Source organism: Muscardinus avellanarius (assembly GCF_963383645.1).
Source record: "Muscardinus avellanarius genome assembly, chromosome: 8".
Classification (NCBI taxonomy): Eukaryota; Metazoa; Chordata; class Mammalia; order Rodentia; family Gliridae; genus Muscardinus; species Muscardinus avellanarius.
In genome coordinates, this window is record NC_137794.1 from 23,865,956 (window position 1) to 23,884,948 (window position 18,993).

General features: G+C 35.1%; 1 protein-coding gene across 1 annotated transcript in view; it reads left to right on the forward strand.

Moving 5' to 3' along the window:
* Positions 1-269: 269 nt before the first annotated feature.
* The window catches only part of ADGRB3 (adhesion G protein-coupled receptor B3), a gene marked incomplete at both ends in the record, with an annotated part of 810,263 nt that continues 791,539 nt past the window's right edge, over positions 270-18,993 (forward strand). Inside the window, one exon of the mRNA XM_080699695.1 lies at positions 270-1,026. Within this exon, the coding sequence (XP_080555821.1) occupies positions 270-1,026 (757 nt within the window). The remainder of the gene's footprint in view (positions 1,027-18,993) is intronic.

Consider the following 18,993-nt stretch of genomic DNA (forward strand, 5'->3'; position numbering starts at 1 on the left):
CTATTAATAATCTATTAAATGTTATTTTTAAATTGAGTGATGAAAATTTAGCCAGAGTGAAGGGCCACATGAGGGCGCTGTTCACACAGTGACAGACAATTTCCTATCATTATGAAATAAAAATTACCTGCCCTTCTTTTAAAAAGCCTTTTTTAAACTGAAATCTTGAAAACAGCTGCTGTAATATTGAAAGGAGCTTATTTTTTCAATGCATGTAGATTCCGACTTGCACTTTATTTTCTACCATTTTACAGGCCAAATGACATAGGATGAAGGCTGTTCGTAACCTGCTGATTTATATATTTTCCACCTATCTCCTGGTTATGTTTGGATTTAATGCTGCCCAAGACTTCTGGTGTTCAACTTTGGTGAAGGGAGTCATTTATGGATCGTATTCTGTAAGTGAAATGTTTCCCAAAAACTTTACAAACTGCACTTGGACGCTGGAAAATCCAGATCCAACCAAATATAGCATTTACCTGAAATTTTCCAAAAAGGACCTTAGCTGCTCTAACTTTTCCCTCCTGGCTTACCAGTTTGATCATTTTTCCCATGAAAAAATAAAGGATCTTTTAAGAAAGAATCATTCTATAATGCAACTCTGCAATTCCAAGAATGCTTTTGTTTTTCTACAATATGATAAAAATTTTATTCAAATACGTCGGGTGTTTCCAACTGATTTCCCAGGATTACAGAAAAAAGGGGAAGAAGATCAGAAGTCTTTTTTTGAGTTTTTGGTGTTGAACAAGGTGAGCCCAAGCCAGTTTGGTTGCCATGTATTATGCACTTGGTTGGAGAGCTGCTTAAAATCAGAAAATGGGAGAACAGAGTCTTGTGGGATCATGTATACAAAATGCACCTGCCCTCAGCATTTGGGAGAGTGGGGGATTGATGACCAGTCGCTGGTGTTGTTAAATAACGTCGTATTGCCCCTGAATGAGCAGACCGAGGGCTGCCTGACCCAGGAGCTGCAAACCACTCAAGTCTGCAATCTGACCAGGGAAGCCAAACGACCACCCAAAGAAGGTAAGTGCCCAAGGAAGCGGGGGTGATGGATGTGGGGCGGGCGGTAGGGGTCAGTCCACTGTTTCACCACCCAGGCACAATCACTGCTCCTTTTCTCTGTCATCTTTGGATTCATTTGATCAATGGTCTTCACTGATAAAAGCCTCTTAAGCCAGTTTTAGGCTTAGATGTTTTAGAGACAGGCTTCTGAGGATGGCACAGTACAGCAGCATGCCAAGGAAGTGCTGGTGGAATATTCAGGAGAAGAGATGCAGAAATTCGAGCAAGCTGTGCTGGAAGCCGTGAGGGAGGGACCGCCTTCATTCAGGCTGCGGCCCCTGAGAGAGCCCTGCACACTTTCCACCGGTGAAGTGGATTTCATACTTCTCCCTTCTGTTTCAGTCTGACACTTGGTCCCCTTTGCTTGATTTCCCATCTGTGCCTGGCTGTTCACTCCGCCTTTTGACTTGGGGCAACTTGAGGAGAGGTAACTGCAATAGGAAGCCTCTTTATGCTGAGTCTGGCCCAAAAGGCTCCTTGGCCCCTGAAGACAGGAGTGCCCCCTTTTCCTCCAGGACCTGACTTTCGTTTAAGGTGCTTGGCATAGTAACCCTTCCTGCCTGCTCTGTGCTGGGTCATGAGAAAACACATTGGGAGCCCAAACTCAAGGGTCCTAGGGCTATGAAACCACCCTGGGTTAGTACACATGCTGATCCTTTAAGACCCCATCTGCCTCTTGCAAGTGGTGTTTTGCTCTCTTCTTGGTTTCCTGTTGCTATGCACAGAGAGAGGGAATGTCTTAGAGGTGAGCTAGATGGGGGAAAAAAACAGTGCAACGGAAACGCAGAGGGAAAATAAAGTATAGCAGTGATTTGCAGCTTTCACCCGGTCCCCAGTGGAGAAGCTATCAGAAGATTTGAGATTGTGGATTATGCTTAATAATATAGGAAAGCATGACATATTCTGAGAAAATGACTTTCCTGTTTGGAAGGTTAATGGCTAAGTTCCATTCGTTGGAGGACAGAGCTGATACATATTCGTTCTTGCTCCCCAGCCCTGCCACCGAGAGTGTGTTGATTTCTTATGCAGGAAATGTTTTCTGATAGTCACAAAGATCCCAGTCTGTGGAAAGGGACAGCCAAGCTCCAGTCCCTCTTTCCTCCCCCTCCTCCAACAGAAGTTGTCTTTGTGGCCAATATAAAATTGACACGTTGTTGGAGAATTTTCTTTAAGGGTAGCCAAGGCTTTGTAAGGGAGGGCAGGGGGAGGAGGGGAGAGAAGAGGCTAGGCTAGCTGAAGCTCAGGGCTATTTCTCTGCTGGCTGAAATCTGGGGGATGGGGATTATGGTGGAGCAAGGCACAAAGGGAAAGACCTGTTAGAAAATAAATGCAGGTTAATGGCAGTGAGGAAGGTGAAAACCTTTTAAGATTTCTACAGGTCATTGTTTCACTAACAACTGTGACTGAAGAAAACAAAGTAGTTTTAAATTACAGGAGTTCTTTTCTCCAGTAAAAATCCCAGAGAAGCACTTGCAACCGCAGGGATGGTATTTAACACCATTTAAAACTAATTAGTGTCCCCTAGAATAAGAAGCTACAGTACACATGTAAAATGTGATGTTGCAAGCTGGCTAATAAAATAATTGACATCAGAAACCAGTTTTTTGTCTGACCGTATAAAAAAATTTAAATCTGTTTCTTTAATGGTTACAATTCTATCATCAGATTTACTGCTGATGACAGTGGAGAGAGAGTGAATCCAGTTTTGCAGCCTTTATTTGAAAATGAAAGATTGCAGTGACAAAAGCAAAGTTGTGTGTACATTAAGCATGATTTTTCAAAGATTTTTTCAGTCATCATCATGAGATATGAGTTAAAACAGTGCTTGCATCTATAGAAGCTCTACTAGGTAGCCATTTGATTTATGAACGAACAGAAGTAAATGATTTTTAGACATTAGATATACAGATTACATGGGAAAATGTATATTTCTTGTGGCTAATCAGCTTTCAACATGGAAATGAATACCTCCACAAATATATTATTGTACTAAAATTATGCTAATGGTGCTGAACTAGGAGTTTATATAATAAGAAATAATTTATACTGTACCAGTAAAATTACACAGTGTTGTACATTCTCTGAATTCTGAATTCTGTGCTCTTTATTTGTTTAGGTAATCTGAGTCAGAAAAGTAAGAATAAGTAGTTCTTGGTAACATAATTGTAACTGATGTATTTGTAGCTAATTCTTATAAAATATATATGATTGCATTTCTGATTTCATTCAAAGAACTTTTTTGTTATGATGAATTGTAGGAAAGAAATGTGAGCACTTTAGACAAGTTAGATTCATACAAAGTATATCAAATCTTAACTGATATAAATTACATATGAAACATTATGAAAAAGTTACTTGATTCCATTTCAAATAAACTACCACCTAATGACTTGAGTCATTAGTCTCATTAATGGCTTGAGTGAGGTTAATAATTATATATTGTCATATTTAATTTTATTCAAAATATCTTCATTTTATATGATAACATGATTCTGGCTTAAAAAATGAGGCTTCCCAGCATTCGGGAGGCTGAGACCTGGAGGATCGCGGTTCGCGGACAGCCTCAGCTACTTATTGAGGCCCTCTGCAACTCAGTGAGACCCGGTTTCAAAAATAAAGAATAAAAAATAGAGCAGAGGTGTAGCTCGGAGGTCAAATGCCCCTGGGTTCCATCCCCAGACCCGCAAAAAAATAAAAAATTAAAAAATATATAAAAATGAGGCTTAAAATATTTTTACTAAGCCGGGCGTGGTGGCGCACGCTTGTAATCCCCGCGCTTGGGAGGCAGAGACAGGAGGATCATAGTGCAGGTTTGAAGGCAGCCACGCTGGCTTAAGAGACCCTGTTTCCAAATAAAAATATAAAATAGGTCTGGGAGTGTAGCCCGGAGTTAGAAGGACTTCAGGAACCCCAGTACCACCAAAAAGAATATATATATATATATTTACTAATAAGTACTTCACGAATTATATGTTCTTTGGAAAAATATACAAACTATCCTATAAGTCATCAAGGTAATAAAAGATTACTTTCAAACCTCTGACTTCCACTTTATTCTCAGTAATAAGTATTGACTAAGAAGGCCTGCTTTGAGTAGAAATATTTTCTACCTATATTACACCATAGAAGTGGCACAATTTTGACAGGAGAGTCTTCACATTTAGTAGATGTTACTCCATATTGTGTTGTATGATACTAGTGACAAAAGTATGCCAAATGTTAAATATCGTGAATGTGTCTCATTGGAATGACAAAATCATATTTAGTTAGTATAGAGGAAACAATAGACTCTCTGGAATGAGATATCTGGTTTGAAAGAATATTTGTACTAGAATGTTCTTTGATAATACATTTATATACTGAAGCATTTCATAGCCCCAATAGAACAAGATGAAAACTCTTACTGTTTGTAGTCATACCAACACGTATAAAACGTAACATGATAAATTATTGGATTGATGCTTCATTAAAATATTGAATTTTAACCATTGAAGGATATTCTTATTTAGCATCATAATTAACATAGTTGAAGGTGACATGCTTACAGAAACTTAGTTACTATTTTCCCAGCAATTATGTGAAATCATAAAAGCCACATAATTTAAAACAAAATGAAGACTTTAAAAAAACAATGAGCTCATAGTTCAGGGAGTTTTTGTTTTCTAAATCTGTCTACATATAATGAATATACTGTTTTTTATAAAGAAAACCAAATAACATTGGTCTTTACCTGGTTTTTAGATACAAATTTTGGAACAGGTTGACATTTATTTATAAAGTCTAAAGGCTGTAGTACATTTCACAGGATCTTTTTTTACTGAAGATGATTCTGTATGTAGCTAAGATATAAATATGGCATAAGAGCTTATTTCTTAATACTTCATTTAGAATAACTAATTAAAATAGTTTGAGCAGAAAAATTCCTCACCAAAATATCTAAATCAAGTAATAAGCCTTAATAGAATCTTTGTTTTCTACTAACATCAGTGGCTATACTTATGTGAAGAGAAATTGAGATCCCTGTATAGATTCCAGGAAATTTGAACACACACACACACTCTTTCTTTTCTGCCTCTGCTAATCCTTGATATTGCCTGTCTCAACTTAGCTCATGTTTGTGTGTGTGTGTTTGCATTTTTAGCCACACACTTAACCATCTTGAGGAATTTTATATCTATCAGTGTAATTGTCCTTTATTTCTTTCTACCTTTGCCCTCCTTGCCCTGATACTTTTTTTTGAGTACCTTTCACAGTTCTCTTTACACTCTTTGATCTTACTTCCTTTATAGTAGACATATAGTAGACATTTGTCTACTATGATTCCCTGATCTTTATCATAATGTAGAAAGATACACTGAATCTGTTTTTCCTAAGATATCTCTATAGGAAAGATATTGAATCTCCTTTTTAGGGGAATATGGATATTTATTTAATTTCCAGTTCTATTAATGCATTATTGATGCTGGTTCCTTATTTCCAAGGTTTTCTTTGATATCACTTAAAAAAGATCAAGAACAATGAATTCACTGAAAAGTACTGTTAATTTAATGTATTTATTATAATATATTAGTATCACTTACTCTACATGGCCATCTAGAAACACAGTGGTAAGAAAATATGCCAGTTTCCGTTGGTCTTCATTTCTCTCTCTGTTTCTTTTGGCCTTTGCATTACTTGAATGGTAATAAAATTTCTTTTGGCCTTTGCATTACTTGAATGGTAATAAAATTTCACAAATCCTTTCCACAATTTAAAATAAACATATGCTGTCTTTTCCCAAGAAAGTGGAAAGGAATATTTGTGTGTCAAGGACAGTGCTTCTATTATTAACCACTGATTATGACCTATAAATATAGTAATGATAGAATACTACTTAAATTGTAGGCTTGGTCAAAATGCGATACATTTTCCTTTTACCATCTTAGAATTTTGCTAGACAATTTAGGAATTGTGATATTTAATGAATGAAAACTATCATGTGGGCAACATGTATGTCTGTAGGCAATAGATAAAATCTATTGAGGGACATGAAAACTTAAGTGAAGTGTGGCTTTGTGCATGTGTACCACATGTGTGCATGCACACACAATGTATGTTTCAGCAAGTTTTTATGACAGTTAAAGACAAATACATTGCAATTAGTTTATTCCAAAATTGAGATGGAAATTTTACTTCACTTAAAATCCAGCTTCATGCAACATTCTATTTACCTCATTTCCTAGTAGAAGCAATTATATTAAACTTAAATTTTGAGATCTATAATTTTATTAAACATAGTGTTCTTTAGAATCAGTTTAGTATATATTACCTATAAAAGTCAACCAGCCCTTGGATCAGCAATCAGTGCTCATTAAAAAGTAATCTTTAAAAAATTTTTTTGAAAATAGTATGTCTAGATTTTCGATCATGATGCAGAGAGCTGCATCTTAATTTGCCCTTTTATATAATAACAATATCCCATAGTATTCCTAGTTTCTTTTTCTTAGATTTGTGATTGCTCTATAATGCTTTGTTCTTGAGATACAGAAAAATAGGAAATGACATCAAGTATGAAAAAAACAATAAAATTAATGCTTTTGGATATTATATTTCCTGTTAGTCTCTGTGGAAATTTCTTCTCAGTTCAATTAACTAGGAAGAAATTAGATAAGTTGTAAAATTTCCTAGCTGTGTCACTTCATTGAAATAAAAGGAATAATTTTTTGTATGCTAGACTTGGTTCTCCAGAGTGACTCAGCTGCCTAGTAGCACCTTTCACAAGTGACTGAGCTTGACTCATTAACAAATGGGAGTAATACCTACCCTAATGTAATATTGTATTAAATTGAGATCACACATGTAGAACACTTAGCAGATTGCTCAACTTATATTAGAGCTGAAATAACTATCAGCATGTTTTTTTTCCTCAACCTTCTCCTCTGATGCTAGGTATATCTGAATGATTTCTAATAAATAAAACTCATTTAAGACATTTTATAAGATTTTATTAAGATGCATTTTACATTACATTTTTTCATAGTACACTATAAAATGATACAGACATGATGACATAGGTCTAGAATGGAAAAGGTTAACATCAAAATTGTTAAGCTGAATTCACATAGCGCTCTGTATGTTTTGTTGTTTTTAACTATGTTATCCTTTAACTTTCTATATACAAGACTAGACTCCATTTTATTTTTACTTTTCTCTTTGGGGAGATGAGGAATAGCAAAGAGAAGTGATTTTGGTCACTGTGGGATGCTCCCTGAATGGTGGGCCTGCAAAATTTTGAGAACCATCTGTTTTAAATATGCAAGTAAATGTATGTGTGTTTGTGAGTATGTGTGTGTGTGTGTGTGTGTGTGTGTGTGTGTGTGTGTGTGTGTGTGTAAGAGGGGGGAATATCATTGCTTGAAAAAACCTTCTTTCCCTGGTATATTTACTGTTATACAAAGATTAATTTAGAGACTGGGAATCTACTGATAACTTTGCCCTGATGTGTTGTATATTATATATGGAATCCTTTCTTTTCTCCCTTTCTCCTTCCCTTTCTCCCTCTCTCCTCCTCTTCTTTCCTTTTATCTCTTTTGTGGTGCTGGGGATTTAACTCTGGTGTCTTTCTATCTCTGAGTTATAGCCTGAGCTCTATGTTATTTTTAATTTTGAAACAGCGTCTCACTAGATTATCACATGTTGGCCTGAAACCTACGATTCTCCTGTCTTGGCTTCCCAAGTAGTGGGCTTATAGGCATGTACTACCATGCCTGGCTGGAATCTATTTTTTAGTGCGTATAAACCTGAGAACCAGAAAAGGGAACTTGGGTTGGACATTTTAAGAAAGCTTTCCATTATTCTTACATAGATATGGTTGTAATTCTGAGTAAGCAAAGCAAAACTCAAGAAAAGAAATGCTGTTAACAGTGAAGTAGTTTGGTAAAAAGGTATCATAGCTCTCCAGTATGATAAATGGTAGGTCCACACATTCCGCATGTATTATCTTAAAATCTTTGTATTGTGGGTAAAATAAATTTTACTGGGAAATTTATTTTATTAAGTTTATTTTATTTTATTTGGTGGTACTGGGGTTCCTGGAAGCCCTTCTACCTCTGGGCTACACTCCCAGACCTATTTTTACATTTTTATTTGGAAACAGGGTCTCCTAAGCCAGCGCACGGCTGGCTTCAAACCTGCGCGATCCTCCTGTCTCTGCCTCCCAAGCGTGGGGATTACAAGCGTGCGCCATCACGCCCGGCCTGACTAGGTTTAAAACTGCTCAAAATAATTGCCTTGCAAACAGAAGTTAATACCTTTACAGGTACATACCTTTCATTTCTTTTACATAAATCGGTGTATGATCTTAAGCAGATCTGGTCGACTTTACCCAATCTTTTAACTTTTACTATTCTGCATTAATGTGAAAGTGTAGTTTTTGATATTTTGTTTTTATTCTTAGGCTGTACGTCATAGAGTTGATAATTAAAATGATGTAGAGTGTCATTTAAATATTTGTGCTTCTCCATGAATTAGGGCATTTAGCAAAGGATGTTCAAACCTCATGCACGTGTGTACATTCTGTATTAGGTGAAGAAGGAGCAGCACTTCTGGATCTTCAGGCTGATGGAAGCATGACTAATGCATCAAATAGACCAGCGGGTGTGTGTGAGTCACCCCTGGCCTGGAAAGTGTCTTTCGGATATCATTGCTGATAGGCAGCAAAGCTATTTGAGTTAAATTACTTCCAAGTAGTTTAATCTTTGCTGCATTATACAAAATGAAGATTATGTTTTGAGATATATTTTGAAAGGGAATTATCTCCAAATGCTATTCTATATTAAACCATTTGGAAGAAAAGTATGACTTTGCTGGGACTCTTTTCACTGAATTGGGATTGGTTATTACATACCACTGAGCTCCAGAATCCCCTTGCAAGTCTTGCTATTCAGATATTGAAAATAAAATATTCTGTTAGTATTCATTTGAAGACTCTGACATTTCCTTACAGCAAAATTATAATTGCCATCTGTAGAACTCCATAAAATGCTACATACTCTATAATCAGTTATCTTTTCAACTGTGATATCTAAGAATTGCACTGGTCTGCAGAGAATGACCTAGCTTTCTAGTTGTTAGAGGTTACTAATGTATTTCCAGTTTGTACTGGGGTTCCTGGAAGCTCTTCTACCTCCATGCTACACTCCCAGACACCTATTTTTACATTTTTATTTGGAAATAGGGTCTCCTAAGCCAGCACGCGTGGCTGGCTTTTAACCTGTGTGATCCTCCTGTCTCTGCCTCCCAAGCGCGGGGATTACAAGCGTGCACCACCACGCCCAGCTGTATTTCCAGTTTGTATAGAACATACAGCAAGTAATGAATATTGAGTAAACACATGGATGTGCAGCAGTTTATCTCAAAATTTATTGAGTGAATTAGAGTCTTTTTAAAAACATAAGTGTTTGTTGAAGTGCATTTTCTCCCAAACCAACTTCCTATCACATACTCATTAGGCTTGGAACAGGTTGTAAAATGTGAAAGTTAATGACTGTTGCTTCATATTAAATGAAATAACTTATCTGATGATCTAATTCTAGATGTAATATTTTCAGATTATTTATTAAAGAGCAAGTTTCTTTGGAGATTATTTAGGAAAATCGGGCAAACATGGGCATGAGCATGACATTAGAGCACCAATAGAAACAGATATGTAGACTGCAATTTAAATTCACTCAGATGTTACAAAAAGCATTCAGGAAATCCTGGAATCAAGCAGAGAAGGTAACCCAGGTGAAATCACTTTCTAACAATAGGTATAAGTTTCGATGGTATCAATATCACAAAATTTTACTCTCCTGGGTAATTTATTCTTTTGGTGGGTTTCTACTGATGTTCCTTTTATATGTCCCTATCACTCTGAACTTGATAATGATATGAGACTGTAACACAACTAACTATATTAAAAATTGTCTGTGACAAAATAAATATACAAAAATGCAATAAACTTAAACCGGTTAATTTCTATACTCACCTATCTAAACAGTAATAATATACAAAGTTTAAAAGAGACTCTTTGTTTGTAGATTGCCCTTAAGAAAATAAAACATTCTAACATTTCATAAAATAAAATAATATAATAAAAAGCTGTATTTTGCATGTATTATTTTATTTGTGCAGTAACTGTATGAGGCATGTTATTCATTTCATTAACCTAATTTGCAAATATATAATGAGAAGATCATTTTGGCTGAACATAACTCTTCTTGGAATTTACATTTGATAACATGTATAATGTAAAAGACACACAGTCATATGGGATTACTTGATAGACCTCATCATTTAGAAAGTTACCAGCTAGGAGAGTACAGGGTATACTTTGCTATTCTACTTAAGTACATACTAGTGTCTACCAATTAAAACTTTTGTTCATTAGCTTAATTTTATATATGGCATATAATATTTAAATAAATGTGAGATAGGTCTCAAAAACTATTGTGCTCATTAATTTAAAGAATAATGTGTTTCAAGTTCAAAGCCTATGTAAATTTCCTAAGAGGATCTACCTTGGATTTTTACTTTATTTTCATGACTTGGGGAAATCTTTATTTTAGAGAAATACGTTTTTAACCTTCTTTTGGTTTCATATAGTACACTGAGATGTACACATTGAGGGAGCAAAGCCCCTTTTGATGGGCTGTGAGAGAGTTGCCTGCCTCAGTCAGAGGTCACAGTGTGCATTAAGGGGCCTCTTCCTTCCAGACTGTGGTATCTATGCTCATCTCTCACTCCTTCAGACCTCTAGGAAGTAATAGCTGCCCACTGCTTTTAGCCTTGGTGCTGAACTTGCAGGAGCTAAGCTTTACTTGCTTCTCCAATTACACTAATTGAAGACAGCATTGTTTCTTCCTGCAACTCTAAGAGAGGGGTATATAGTTGTGTTAGTGAGGTGATTTCTCATCACCTGTTTGAGACCTGAAATTGATGTTAAACTTTTCATTCTCCGTTTAATGTGCTAAAGGTCATGTAGAAAAATTAACCCTTTTGCAGACTGGCAAGCAAACCAGTCCAAGTTAACGGGGAAATTATTAATAAAATGATAATAATAATTTAAAGACTTAATGAAGATCAAATCATTGAGCCCTTTTTAAAGATCTCAATTGGAATCGTACTTTTTTATACTTAGACTAATTCAGTATCTACATGTGTTCATCTTTTTTCTTAATAACTAATTCCTTTGCATTTAAGCACTGAAAATTTTTTCAGTATTTGCCTTTTGGTTTGTTGATTGTCTAGCTTCATATACATTATATATAAATTTGTTCAAGGTTAATGTGGCACTGGAACATTTGAACTTGCCTTGATTTCAAAGAAAATTTTGTGTGGTTGACAAGTAAAATCAAGTTAAGGCTCTCAAATAGGACATGAAAATCCCTGACAGATGAAGCTTTAATTCTAATTTTACCTCATCAAAATGGAAAGCTAAAGTTAAAATGGAATTTTAGTTGTTGATTTAAGTTTTATTTTGCTTGTTGATTTTACTATCCTCATAGCAAAACAACAACACACACATATACACATACTTCTAAAAACTTCTTCTTTGACTTATTTCAAAGTCATAATGATGACAGGCCGGGCGTGGTGGCGCACGCTTGTAATCCCCGCGCTTGGCAGGCAGAGACAGGAGGATGGCGCAGGTTTGAAGCCAGCCGGAGTGTAGCCCAGAGGTAGAAGGGCTTCCAGGAACCCCAGTACCACCAAAAAAAATTAAAAATAAAATAAAAATAAATAAATAAAAAGTCATAATGATGGCAGCTAAGTTTTCCCTTCAAGTTTCATAAGGAAAATTATATTTTTAAAATGTTTTATTTGTATTTATCCATTTATTACCTTTCACATCCAGAAAGGAGCCTAAAAGGAAAAGAACTGGAAGAAAAAGAAAAACTAAAAAAAGACTAATATTTCTTTTTCTCAACTTATTTTGAAACTTTATATTTTAAATTTGTAATAAATATATAACAAATATTTAGTCTATACTGGATATTTTAGAAGCATTTCTTCTTACATTTCCTACTCATAATTGTAATGTGAAAAAGAGGGCACCTTAAGAAGATAAGTTTGTTTCCTTTATATACTCTTTTCACATAAATCTGACAAACTTTCAAAGCTCTGCTTCTGCACAGTAGACCGAGAAATTTCAGTTTATTTTGGCTTCCCAGAGAGATCAAAGTCTTTTGCAGGTATGTCGGCCTGTGGTCAGCTGTGTTTAGCTGGCCTCAGATTTTGTTACTTAGAAGACAAACAGCTTATATATTTTAAGTGATGTTTGAGAAACTAACCAGTTATAATGGCCTTTTTGTTTTTCAGTAAGCTTTACTTACAAATATGGTGAAGTAAATAGCTATGGAGCACCACTGTTCATTTACACAGAATAGAAGTTTTTAATACCTTAGCTTGTAGTATACTAAAAACCTACTCTTTGAAAAACATATGGCTTTTTTTCTCTTTAGTGGTTTTGTTGGAATTTTCCAATGACTATATTTTGGTGTTCACTTGATTATAAAGGCCATAAGTGAGTTGTAGGCATAATAAATATTGTATGTGCTTGACTCTGGCCTCTCCATTCTGAGACCACAGAAACCACAAAAATGAAGTAATGGGAATATAGACGTGAAATAGAAGTTGGTCCACTAGATAGCGAGAGCTGATTTATGCAAAATAACTAAATAAATGGGGATTATGAAATTTTCTTCCTTTTAGCAATGGAACCACATTCTTTTTTTTGTTTTTTTCTAAGTAAAATTCAATATGTAAGAGATTTAAAAAAATAGAAAGCTGTTTCGACTGAAGTGATCAAGAGGCTCAGAGCCCTACCTAATCAGTGTCTCCTTTCTTCCGGTATTAGTCCCAAAGGCAGCTCTGCTTGAAAAACCACTGCAGAAATATAAATCTTAGTCTCTTTATCATGCTCAAATAAAAAAAAATAGTGTTATGAATATTCTTCCTCTGAGAAACAACTGCTTTTAGATTTATGATCACCAAGAATATATAAGAACCGTAATTTCCTTTTGTTATGTCCTGCTCAGAACAAGAACTGCAATTTGTCTAGGATCCTATGGCTGACATACATGTGCATACTTTTCCATACTCTGCTCCTCCCTCCCCAAGACAATTCCCAGGCTTCTCAGTCTAGCTCCCACTACTCATGGAAGCTCTTATTGTCCTCTGTGGTGTTTTTCAGGTCTCTTCCACATCTCTTGGGGAGTGTCCCACCAGCGTTCTGTCAGTTCTCATCCATGTATCATCCTGTGTGGTGGGTGTTAACTGTCTCCTGCCAGATTTTATCTTGATAGAACCTTCTGGTAGTGAAGCCATACTGGGTTTAGGCCAGAGGTGAGACTTCCCATTTTCCACTTGATGTTATACTTTTCAAATAAGAGAATTACTTATGACCTACTTCTTGTTCCTATCATGCAAACATTTCCTTTAGAATATGTTTTGGGGCCTGTCCATGCTCAGGTTCTATGTGGGCCTTAAGAGAGTCACCGTACTTTCCCATCTTTCTCTCTACCCATCTGGGTGGCAAACCTTTTCCACTCTGGTTTCCCTCACAAAAGCCTTCCTGTAAATGAGTTTACTCCAAGCAGATCTCTTGCTTGTATATGAGTTTTTCTTCATAAATGCTAATACTCATTTAGAATCATTTTAACTTGTTAATTGCCGAATATTCAGAAGCCCCAATTTAAGACTTTATAAATGTATTACATTTGGGTTTTATTCATTCTGACTATTGTTTTATTAGTCTCCACTAGTTAAGTTCAAACAGTCAAGCTTCTTGGAATAAATGAAAATTATTAGGGAAAGAAAGTTATGTTTAATTACTCTAACAGTTCTTTCATTATGGATATACACAGCTGAAGAACCTTAGTAAAACAACAAAAATCTTAATAGGATTGCCATCCCATTGATGTAAGTGGATAATTGGTGGATATGTCATTATTGCTTTTCATCAAATAGTTTCAGACTCATACTCTGTGTGTGTGCACTCTAATGTGAAGGCTCTAACAACATATTTTATTTTGAGAGGAGAAATGCGCCCGCATATATTCAACTCTGTACTCAGGAAGTAGCTCTGTTTGAACTTTCTGTTAAAAATACTCTGGAGTTCATTTTAGCTATTTATTAAAAAGTTCTTGTTTTAGCCTAATTACAGTGATACTAGAATAACTACAGAAATCCCATATTTTTATTATAAGAGTCCATTCTTTCAACATTTACTCAAAAGTTACTTGAGCTTGTTATTATTTTTAAAGTGAATGAGAGAGAGGGTGTTTTGGTCTTTTTTGGAGCCATGCTTGTTACAGAACTAGCATGGTGAATATTCATTCTTGCACGGAACTTTTTCTGAAAGCAAGGTTCTTTCTACATCCCTTTGTTCTTTCCACCGTTTTTCTTCCTTTGCTTCTTCCTTCCCTGTTAGTCTCTTTCTCCCTTTCACCCTGCCTCTCTCCCTGTCTTCTCCCTTGTTCCTTGACTTATTATTTATTTTTAGATACCTGGGCTATGATTTGTAAGTGTTGATCTATAGATTAGACATTGTAATGATTTCCACAGAATCTCTTATTAAATACACCTGTGTTTTTTTTTTAACAAATATTTCTATAGTAGTTCACAGAGAGCTTGTAACTATTTAGTAAGCACTGCTTCATTAATTTTAACAATTTTCTTGTGAGGTTAATTATAGCAATAATTAAACTCCCCTTTGAGTAGGTGGGCTTTTGTTAGAAGTTATTTTACCTCTGAGAGGCAGAAGGCAAAAAGTAAGGCTGCTGTAAACTTGAAACAAGCGCCTGCCTTGCTTATTGAGAGGGAAAAGTTCTTCCCAGTGTTAGTGTAATGCTGGCAAGCTTTGTTTGGAGGGGCTGTGCCTTTTATTTCTTTGCTTTCCTAGTCTCAAGAGCTTTGAATTATGATATACTCATTAGTTATAAGAGATGCACTCCAGGAATCAAAGAAGAGTAGGAAAGCCATTGAGCATCTGAGAAATTAAAGTAGAAAACAAACACTTCCTTTTTTTTTTTTCATATGTGTTCTGAGAAAAATTCAGGTGAGGAATAATTTGCCTATTCATTTCCCACATATGTGTTTATATCTGATATGTAACTTGCACGTGTACACATATACAAATTATGTAACTATAATTGTTCCCAGGTGTTACATGCATATATTTGTCAATAGTTTGATAAAATTTCATGTTTAGCTGCATTTGCTGACTACTAAATATGCATTGAACTGGACTGACTAGAATATCATCAGACTAACAACAAAATAAAAATAAGTTTTGCAATGGAAGCCTTAAACTTTAAATTGATTTGTTTGAAAATTCATTTAGAGTCTTTTGAAAAATGCATTCAGAGCAGTATTTTGTGGATATCCTTGGATATCAGAAAGTTTTACTTAAGACTTAAGGCAAAAAGTAAGGCTGCTGTAAACTTGAAACAAGCGCCTGCCTTGCTTATTGAGAGGGAAAAGTTCTTCCCAGTGTTAGTGTAATGCTGGCAAGCTTTGTTTGGAGGGGCTGTGCCTTTTATTTCTTTGCTTTCCTAGTCTCAAGAGCTTTGAATTATGATATACTCATTAGTTATAAGAGATGCACTCCAGGAATCAAAGAAGAGTAGGAAAGCCATTAATCACTTGCCAAGTAAGTTTCTGAAAGTTGAAAACAAGTTTTATTTTTTTAACTACTGTTACTCAGGTGTGGTGGCACATGTTTATAAACCCCGGTACTTGAGAGGCTGAGTGAGACAGGAAGGTGCAGGTTCGAGGCTAGTTTTAGCAATTTAGTGAGGCAGTCTGAAACTACCTAGTAAGACCATGTTTTAAAATAAAAAAAATAAAATAGGACTGAGGGTTAATTAAGAGGAAGAACTCTCCTGGATTCAGTACCCAGCAACACACACACACACCACACACACACACACACACACACACACACACACACACACAATCTACTTTTACATTTCTGAAGAACTTACATATGTAATACTATAATAAATTAACAGTCTCAAAACTCAGTTTTTTAAAAAATCATTGACAGTTCTGTCAGAAGTTGTTAAGTCTTAAGTCCCACAGCTGTATATTCAGTTTTAGGTTTTAGATATTTCATTATGGAAGTTAGTTGTACTGTAAAGCAAGAATTGATGCAAGAGACACAAGTCATAGTGGTAAGGAGTCAAACTCCCTATGTTCAGATCTTGGTTTCTACCTCTGTGGCCTTCAGAATATTACACACAAGTCTAAACTCTAAGGTTATTCTTTTTTTGTTGTTGCCGTTTTTCTGTGAAGAGGAGGGTCTTAATGAGGAAATCAGGAGATTGACTGAGGTAGTGCTTGTAAGACACTTGGCTACATACACACAAAATATATCAATGCCTCAACTTTAGCACAAGCTTCATAAATGTTAAATTTCATTAATTGAATGATCAAGGAGTACTTTTATTGCATTAGATACATTTACTACAACAAATAAAATTTTGATTCATAATAAAAATGAATATGTTTATTTAACAGACCTGAGAGAAATTAAAATATACTCTTCATTGATAAGTCTGCAGAAATGTCTTGTTTCATTCATTATTTTCCTCTAAATGCTCACGTTCTTGAAAAAAGCAATCTGAGTTAGGTTGATATATCTATTATCTTTGATTTCTCATTTAAAAAATGAACCCCTCCATCTATAACATCACAATTTCTTTCCTTTCAAAATGAACTAGTCAATGATATTCCATTATATTTAGCCACCTAATCAACATCATCTTCTGAGTATTTTCCTGTCAATATATATCTCTTTGTTCTAGTCCTTTCTCAATGATGTTAGAATTTAAATGGATTTACATTTTATTTCCTGTATCAGGATAAAATCTGTTTTTGGTATTCTGGTTTTTTCTAAGGATTGGTACAAATATTAAAATAAAGCAAACAGTCATTTATTTCTTGGTGTTCTATGAACCTTTTTCCCTCTAAACAGTTTCCTTTAAAAAAGTATCTTACTTGCCTCCTCTTTTTTTTTTAACATTTGTTCATAGGCTTGTTGTAGGAAAAAAGCAATAAAATATGAATCCATGTTCCATTACTTAAAATTGTTTTATTTTCAATTTTGTTAAACTTTTACTTCGGGACACTATGAAAAAGAGTATTTATGAGAAATATGTTACCAGATTTTAAGCTCTCAATCATACTTTGTATTTCTAGTACATTTAAAAGAAACAACCCTGCCTTTTGGGTGAGACTTTGCCATCTGTGTCTGAGCAACTTGGGGCTAGCCAAATCTCCTCTCAGAAACTGCTTTATTTATTTATTTATTGCAGTCCAGGAGATTGAACCTAGGGGCATTCTACCTTCAAGCTAAACTTCCAGCCCTATTTTTTATTCTTTATTTTGAAACAGAGTCTTACTAAGTTGCAGAGGGCCTCACTAAGTAGCTGAGGCTGGCCTTGAACCTGCAATCCTCCTGTCTCAACCTCCCAAGTACTGGGATTACAGGTATGTGCTACCATGCCTGGCAGAAACAGCTTTTATTTTTACAGTTATACAGATGGAATAATTGTAACTCAAGGGGTGTTTGGAAAGAAAAACTATGATATACATGAAAACTATTTAGAAAATAGAAAGTAGTATTAAAAATATGGTGGTGGTTATTATTACTAACATAAACTTATAAATTTCATTATATTTATTAGTTTAGTTTATTGACATATATCTATGGAAGTAATAGTAATAGTCCTGTTCTTTAATGTAAATATCACAAATGGTTGAATGGTTTGCTGGACTTGACATTTTAACTATGATTATGATCTTCTATTGTTGACAGAACATCTATTTCTTTTGTTTTTTCATTTTATTTTCTGTATCAGTGAAAGGAATATAAATTTGGGCTCTATGTTGAAACATTTCAGAGTTTGATACTCATTACCACCTTCCACTAACTTTGTGATCTTTATCAGTTTATATTTGTGAACCACATTTTCTTCCTCTGTAAAATAGAAATCATATCTATATGGCTTCTTTTTTAAAAAATGTAATCCATACAAAGAACAAGATGAAAGCCTAGGTGATGCAGGAGTAGCAACTCTTGTAATTCCGTTTTTTAAAGTACTGCAAACCTGGTGTTTTAGGCTCTTCACAGTAAATGAAGTCTAATGAGTTCCTATTTTTCAGCTCCTACTTTCCTCATCATAGATAGGGATCAGAAATATAATGAACAATTTCATAAGATTCCACTCCTAGGTCAATCAGAAAAGCAGCACAAAAATAAGCACATTCTTTCTTTCCTTTTGTTTTCCAAAGTCGAGTTAGAATTAAGGGAGAACACATATGGATGAACTCCTACCAAAAGTTGCTCTAAGTGCTAAAAAGTTATTTGGAGAAAATTATAATTTTACAAAACTATTTTCTCTAGAGGACAAAAGCAACATATAAATGAGCATGGGTCTCTGTACTGTATCCCATAATTAAAAGTTAGTTATTGGATACAGTATAGAAACCCATATGTTAATTTCTAAGGAATGTGATTTAGGTAACAAGCAGACTAAAATATGGAAAAATGTAGGTAAAGTTCATAATTTCATGGAATGTTTTTGTGCGATTCCTGAAAAAGGAATATATAAAAATATGTCCTCCTCTGCATGTCCCAGGTTGGAATACTTATGAGGACAGATGTAATCTAGCTGGGTGCAGTGGTGAGCAATTGTAATCCCAGTATTTGAGAGGCAAAGACGGGAGGATTGAAATCCTCCTGTTTAAGGAGTTTAGGGGAACCGTTTAAGGCCAGCCTCAGAAATTTGAGATACTCAGCAATTTAGCAAGACCCTTTTTCAAAATAATAAATAAAAAGAGCTGGGAATGCCTCTGAGTGCAACCCCTAGTATGAAAAAGAAAAAGAAAATTAAAACCAAC